We start from the raw sequence: 8,123 nt of genomic DNA on the forward strand, positions 1-8,123 counted from the left end.
AGTTAGTGGGTGCGGTTATATTCAGGTGTGCTCAATAGTCCAAAAAATTACGGTAATGCAGTTTTACACTCGCCAAATAGTGAGTGCAGTCGCTACATCGTGATTGAAATGACTGATTTCATTTTGGAGGATCATATTTCAACACTAGAGCATATTGAACAACATGTTGGAATAGTTGCAACAGAGTTAATATTTTTGTTCTATATATAAAGGCCATCTGTGCACTGTGTTAATTACAGTCTAATAGTCATATAATGCTATTACATGGCATTTTTGAAAAGATGACCTTTGACCTCCAGCAGAGCTATTTTTGCACTGATTTACCCTAATCAGTGAGGTCATTCCTAGCCTACCTGTAAAACATCAACTTGTTAGGCCTTAGCACTGGAGCTAGACACTGTTCACAAACACACAGACGAACGGACGCACACATGGGACATCATAACAAGGTTATTAGGCATACCATAGCCTAAATATTGGAAAGAAAAATACCATAGTATTGCCTATAATCATCACAAATTCCAGGCCCAAGAACACTATAAAGATGATCTGTTTGGCAGAACACCAGGGACCACGTTTCACAGGTTACTCTATCGGTCAGGGGGAACTGTAACACGGGTATTAGACATACCATAGCCTAAATAGTAGAAAGAGAAATACTACAGTAGTGCCCATACTCATCCCAAATGTCAGGCCTGATAACACGTGTAGATAATCTCTTTGGCACGACACCAAGGGACCACGTTTCACCTGTGAAGCTGGCGTTTCGGACAGTGTTTGAACGCAGCATTAGTTCCCACTTGTTGCTCCAGCAGCGCCTCCTCCAGCCTCCTCCTCCTCCTCCTCCTGCTGACCGTGTGTCCGGGTATTTGAGCTGAAGCTCCGCAGCTCCGCGTCTCACTGCCGACTGACAGCCAGAGCACCGACATGGCTTCCCAACGGGTCATCGTTTACGGAGGAAGAGGCGCTCTGGGCTCCAAGTGCGTCCAGCACTTCAAGTCCAAAGGATGGGTGAGCGATGGCGGCTAACGCTACATGCTAACGCGCTGCTAAGCCGTGAGCTAACCGTGTTTTCTCTGTGTGTTGACCGTCCAACAGTGGGTGGCCTGCATCGACATGGCTGCAAACGACGAGGCGAATGAAAACGTGATTGTGAAGTTGAGTGAATCGTTCACCGAGCAGGCAGGACAGGTGAGCAGACAGGAGGCACACGGTTCTGCCTCGATTATATCAAAACTTAGGAGCTAACAGACAGCGGGGAGGCTGTTACCGGCAGCAGCTAGAGTTAAAGCTGTAATATGAGTGCAGTAGCATGTAAACAATGTTATTTAGTTTGTGTTTTTTCTTTAGTTTTGTCTTGTTTTGTAGTGATTTGCTAGAAAGCGTTTTGCTAATGCTGCGTTCAGGCACACTTGAAAGTAGAGGAAAGTTCAGGATTTACAGGAGCGCTGATATGTGACAGCTTTAATGTAACAGTCTTTTTTATGTATATATATATATGTGCGACATGCGGGCTGTCTACCCGTTCTAATAACAAACGTTTTCAATCTTGTTTTCCATTTATAAAGTAGATTGTTAGCTTCGTTAGCTCCAGTCGTTCAGACGGTCAAAGGACAGCTGAGTGTCTGCAACGATTGATCCGTTAGTTGTCAACCGTTACATGAATGCATCATTTTTTAGTTCGAGTTATTTTTAGGAGAACAATAAAAATGTCCAAATTATGTGATTCCATCTAAGAGAGTAATCTGATTATCTTTGAGTTGTGGACAAAAGTAGACATTTGTCGTTATTAAGCTTTTGGAAATGCTAATCACCGTTTTTCATTTTATAGAACTACCAACTAATCGAATAATTAAATAATAATAATCATCTAATTAAGTGACAACAACAAAAAAGCTCTATACAGCAATAGTTTGTTTTTTTTCTTTTTTGATTTGACAGCTGCTGTGATTCAGAGTCTGAGGACTATGTTTATGCTGTACAAGCTGAAGCCTTAATGATTAATTGATCAGTTCTCAACTATTATATAATCAATACCTACTTTGAAAAGTGGTTGTTCAAATTGAGTGTTGTTTTGATTAAAAAATAAATAAATAAATAAAAAATCTCAAATATGTGATTTCAGCTTCCTAACTTTGACAATGTTCTGAATCTGTTCCTCTTCTATAACATAAAGTGAATAATTTTGGGTTGTGGACAAAACGAGATGTTCGAGGACTTCATCTGGGGCTTTGGGAAACATTGAATAACGTCATCAAATTATCAAGTAATAATAATTAATAGTGAAAATGACCATTACTTGCTGCAGTATGAACTATAAAGATAAGTTTAACATCATGGATTGTATAAATATAACTGGCTTGATGCACAAAAAAAGTCCAACAGATTATTTCGATGTTCTTTAATGTCCCGCATGTCTTCATTTAGCCATTTTATATGACTGTGATTAAAATCTGTAGCATTCCTTGTGTTGTTTTTGTCATCCCATTTTTCTATTTTTGCAAATTAGAAAAAATAAAATAAAACAGTGTGCATGTTTTGAACAGTGAAGCACAGTATTTTTTTTATTTTTTTTACAGTGGCTCATGTGAAAGGTCTGTCCTATTGTTTGTTGACCTGAACCAACAATTTCCTGCCCGGCATGCGAGCTGAAAAGCTGCGGCGCTGCTTCATGAAAAGGCGTTAACAGTTATCTGTCGCCTTTTGTGCAGGTGACGGCAGATGTGGCCCAGTTGCTAGGGGAACAGAAAGTGGACGCCATCTTGTGCGTGGCCGGCGGATGGGCCGGAGGAAACTGTAGTTCCAAAGGTCAGAGTTCAACCCTTTTATTTGTTCTGACATTAATCATCAGCCAGTTTCTCTGCAGCTTAAATCTGACGACAAATGAATCTGATCGGAGTATTTTTCTGCTGTTTTTGTTTCTAAACGTCAAAGCTGTGTTTTAAAATGAAAGGTTTCTGTTGAAACCCTACAAGCTCAGTGGTCTTAAAATCTGTTTCTTTACTCTGCCTGTTAGTTTACTGCATTTATCTCACACCTCACAGGTAATTGTGCCTGGCAGCGAAAGGAAAGTGGACAGTCAGCTGTGTGCGGCTTGATTCCTGTCCTTTCATGGGCCATTTAAAGGAATGGTTTAACCGTTTTAGGGGGGGAAAAAATACATGTTAGGGGAGCTGGATGAGAAGACTGGTGCCACTCTCAGATCTGCATGGCAAAAATGAAGCTTCCCAGAACAGCTGCTTCGCGTGGCATAAACAGGGGAATACAACTAGCCTGGCTCACATTACCGTTTTCTGTTTTCTGTATTGGAGCTGTACAAAATGTAAAAACAACAATTCACCATTTTACAGGCAAGCAATGTGTCCTTGGCACTAAACAATTGTCTGCAAGCCAGCTGAGGCTCCGGGAAGTTTCTGGTCTGAGCCAAGATACACTCCAGGACACAATCACTTTTTTTTTTTCCCCACCATGCTTTTAATTATGCTAATTTATGTACTGCTTGATAGATTTTGCTTTTTTTTCCTAGTCTTTCTTGTGCACATTTCCCAGGCCAGTGTTGTATCTGTGAAAAAATCATGTTTAGGCAATAAATGTTAAGATTCTGTCCTTTTATAATCTCCTTCAGACTTATACAAAAACACTGATTTGATGTGGAAGCAGAGCGTGTGGACCTCCACCATCTCCAGCCACCTCGCCGCTCTGCACCTAAAACCAGGTGGACTCCTGACATTGGCTGGAGCTAAAGCAGCCCAGTCTGGCACTGGAGGTGAGGCACACAGTTTTTTTATTTTGTGTGTGTGTGTGTGTGTCTGTTTACTGTTCTCATCATAATGACCTGATGGCCCGCTCTGCTCGGGCGTCACGTCAGAGTTAAAGGCTTTGACCAGGGAATTGACAGACTGATCAGAGGCCCAGGAGAGTCTCAGCCGGCTCACAACAGTGTCGGAGAAAATGTGTCGATAAAATGGATCCAAGAAACAAAACAAGACAGAAAAAGAGAGAATGGCTGATGAGCTCTGTGCCAGCAGTGGTGCTCAGTGGTTAGAGAGTCTGTTTCACAAATAAAAAGTCTTTGGTTGGATTCCCAAAACGACCTGTTTGTCCATTAGGAGCCCTGCTGTGCTCTCTGTGTTGTTGAGCGATTGACTCAGCCCTGACTCGCTCACCTGTTGGAGGATACTCTGAGCAGAGCACGTAAATATTTACAAACTCAGGTTCTCTAAAGGAGATGAATGAAAAAGATATATTAAATGAAAAGCTGTATTTAAAAAATGAATCTGTTCATTCATTTAAGATTAGTAATGCATTACAATATCTGTCACACATGAAAAAAAATGAGGCTGTTACATAAACAACATGTCTTCACATTGAAAAGCTCAGTCATAAAATGTCACACATTTCATGTTTAGGTTTAATTTTTAGCCATTTATTATTATGTTATTATTGTTATTATTATTTAAGCTCAGCCGTTTTAAAAGAAGATGAAACACTGAGCTTGCATATCACCATAACCTACATAATCTTTCACCATGAGTTGGTTTTATCCCAACTAGGCCTGGACCAGAAAACAATATGTTCCAGCGACACACACTTGATCAAAAGCAATCAGAAAACAATTCAGTTAAAATGTTTAATAGGCTCCCTTTAACGCATTAGATACAATCTGCAATGAAAGCATTGAACAATCTACAAACCCCACCTGTAGCCCTGTGATAGACTGGTGACCTGTCCAGGGTGTCCCCTGCCTCCGCCCTAAGTCGCTGGCTCCAGCCCCCCCGCGACCCTAGTGAGGATTAAGCGGTGTATAGATAATGGATGGATGGAAACCCCACCTGTGCTCCTTCCTCAGCTCATAAACAACCTCTTGATGATGGAGCTCCTTTCTTTTCCATTGTCACCCTGTAATTTCCATACAGGTGTCCCACAGCGGGCTAGTCTGGTTTGGGCCAGCAGTTGCCTTTTTGAGACAGACCCTGAGTGTAAAAACTCTGATGTCCCTGTGCCCCCACAGTCTTAGGTTCACATTAGGTGGCTAGATGATGCACTCTCACTCTTAGCGCTGGGTGAACATGGAGGTCAGTGCAGGGTCCCTGTCCAGTGACACCCAGTGCAAGCCAGCAACACGAAACTTTAATTTCAGGATAGTGTGGTGACTTCACACTGGTCGCCCTCCGTATGTCTCTGGGTTCTATTTGCTTTAAAAAAAAAAAAAAAATTTAATCAAGATAAGCTCATTCCTTTGTTCTTCTTATTAAGGTGGTTAAATTGAAAATAAACATTTTTTTCTCATCTTTATTAAAATGGTTCGTTAATGTTATCTGTGATTATTAATATCGAATTAATGGAAACATTTCATCATCATATATTTTTCAGCTGTATTGCTGAGCCCTGTTGACATACAGTATTTGACTTGCCAAAATATTTTAAATACCATAATTTCCGGACTATAAGCCGCTACTTTTTTCACACAATTTGAACACTGCGGCTTAAACAATGATGCGGCTAATTTATGGATTTTTGTGATTTTTACTAATTTACCTCAACACAAAAGTGACATTGAGAGCGACAACAAAAGAGAGACCGAGGAAGCATGTGACCAAGTCATTCTGAGGCATTTCAATTCCAACACTGAAGAAGACGACTTTAGTGGTTTTAGTGCAGGAGGAAGATGAAGATATCGATCAATGACTTTTCCTGGTAGGCTACTGTATTTTATTTTCTTAACCAGTCGTGTTACAGCCACTGTTTGGGGAAAAAAAGCATTTACGGTACGTATTTGTGTATGTTACTGGTACATATTTAATTAAAAGTTTAAAAAATCTGTCTGTGTAAATATCTCATGTTACAACGTGGACACCTGCAGCTTATAGATATATGTACAATTTTTTGTTTTCTTTTTAAAGTTAGTGGGTGCGGCTTATTTTCAGGCGCGCTCAATAGTCCAGAAATTACAGTATATACAGCCACAGTTTCAATCTTTTTTATTCAGATGGAAGAAGCTTAATCTTTGTTTCTTTTTCTCAGTTTCATTCCATCTATCAGTCTGTTGGTACAGAGTAGAGTCAATTAACAGTTTGTCATTTTTAAAGCAAATAGTGCCAAAAATGTTCTGTCCCCAGCTTCTCAAAAGACACCTTTTTTTTTTTTACCCACATTCATGTAAATGAAATATCTTTTTGAATATGTTCGGACTATCAAATGAAGACTTCACCTTGGGCTATTTTCACCCAACAGTTTCAATGTTCTAATCCTCTAATTCATTAGTTGCTGCTTTCTTATCATGTGACACCAGTCACCAGCTTATGTGCCTCTGTGTCACCCAGAAAGGCTTTGGAGCTCGGCCATGTGATGCACAAACCCTCCGTTACCAGCTAGCCATGTGATGGGCTGAGATCCAACTGTACAGCAGAGCCCTGGGTCAGCAGTCCACACGGAGCCCCGGAGCTCATTGGCTGCTGGCTCAGGAAGAGAATGACTCAGCAGTTGTGGCTCCACATACATTAACCACATGGACAGAGCGTTAACACCGCTGACACATACCGAGGCCTCCTTTATCTATTGTCCTCTGCAGTCTGTATTTTAAAGTTGAAAAAAAAAGGAAAAAACAGTGCCATCTATTTTTTTTCAAATCTACTTCTTCAAGCTCTAATTAAATACGAGGCAATATCAGGAGCCAAATGTTAAGAAATACAACTAACAGCCATGAGAGGTACTCGTGCTCGTCCTTTTTTTCCTCAAGTGCTTTGATCAAACAAACTGAGTGGAAAGTTAATGAGCATCAGCAGAATCCAGATCAACAGTGCAGAGGAAAGCAAATTAGGATGACTAATTGAATTGACTTTTACTTTGTTGTTGTTAATCAAAGTTTTATGAATGAAAAGGCTGTTAAATGGTGGAAACCACCAGCAGGTGTGTGAGATAACCGACCAGAATGAGAAGTCTCACATCAGGTAGCAAAGTGGTAACAACGGAAGATCATTTTGGGATTGATCAAATGTTCTGGGTAGTTAACAGAAGCATGTTTCCACTGTGACTTCTGCTGTCTAGGGGAGAAGGAAACCGATTTTAGTGGAATACAATGATATTAAAAGGCAACAAATGAAGAAAGGGATTAGCAAGTCATATGAATGCCCTTTTTGTGAATTAGACCCCAGATTTGGGATTTAAAATTGAGCTCAAACCCCAGAAGGTGCCAGGCCATCGGGTTATCATGGGGCTCTGATTATTTGATTATGATATGAAACTCTATTCAGGCGACTTGTTGTCTGTTAGATTCCATGCAGAAACCCAGTTCATTCTGTTTAAGCACTCACTCAATGAGGCTTGACCTGTGTGAGCTCAGTAGTGCAGACTGCTCTTAAACAAAGAACAACAGGTCAGTGAATGGAGGCTGAAATCATTTGGAGTTTAATTTGGAACGCCTTGTTTCAGTCTGATTCTTTGTTTAGGCTCACAGAAAGCTTCTTCTGGTTCAGTGTCCCATCGGATTCCCTTTCCTTGGGCAAGTTGCACCAGCTGTGACCCTTAACCAAGGATGCAATTTATGCAGTACTAAATGAAAACATGTTGCACCACAACAAACATGTTGCTTGTTTTAACTGCTGCATAACCGATAAACTAATAAAGCTGATGTTAGAGGTTGAAGAGGTGTAAGAGGACATAATCAGCACATCTGGCACCGCACTGGATCAAATATCTGATGTAAACTGTGGAGATTTGAACAAAGTGTGCCTCAAATGAAGGTAATGTTGCACCAATATAATTTGACTACTACAAATAATGAGCTAGAATAAAGTTGATGTAATATTCTGTCTAAACTGGATGAAATAATAAAAATTAGCCCAAAAACTGAAAGTATCTTCAAGTCCACATATAAAAATGAAGACATTTCCAGGATTGTTTTTTACTCGTGACTTCCCGTTGAAACAGTTTCTGGCTTAGCAGCAGATTCTCATGTGACTGCACTCTCACGAGCAAAGACATTCTTTGTGTTTTTAAAGTTGCAGCCCAGTTTAGTAAAACACTAGTTTAGGATTTGCAGAATGAATCCCGATCATGGATGTTTTTTTTGCAAATAATTCTCCACTTCACATTAACACTTTGTGCTTGAGCTGTTGCTCCTA

At 40.3% G+C, this 8,123-nt stretch overlaps 1 protein-coding gene across 1 annotated transcript in view; it reads left to right on the forward strand.

The window, feature by feature from the left end:
- Nucleotides 1–837: 837 nt before the first annotated feature.
- qdpra (quinoid dihydropteridine reductase a) overlaps nt 838–8,123 on the forward strand; it is a 14,426-nt gene continuing 7,140 nt past the window's right edge. The window contains exons 1-4 of the mRNA XM_008295452.1: nt 838–1,011; nt 1,099–1,191; nt 2,712–2,808; nt 3,626–3,766. Coding sequence (XP_008293674.1) covers nt 928–1,011; nt 1,099–1,191; nt 2,712–2,808; nt 3,626–3,766 — 415 coding nt within the window. The 5' untranslated portion in view covers nt 838–927. The remainder of the gene's footprint in view (nt 1,012–1,098; nt 1,192–2,711; nt 2,809–3,625; nt 3,767–8,123) is intronic.

The sequence above is a fragment of the Stegastes partitus genome, unplaced genomic scaffold, assembly GCF_000690725.1.
Source record: "Stegastes partitus isolate 25-593 unplaced genomic scaffold, Stegastes_partitus-1.0.2 Scaffold1048, whole genome shotgun sequence".
Classification (NCBI taxonomy): Eukaryota; Metazoa; Chordata; class Actinopteri; family Pomacentridae; genus Stegastes; species Stegastes partitus.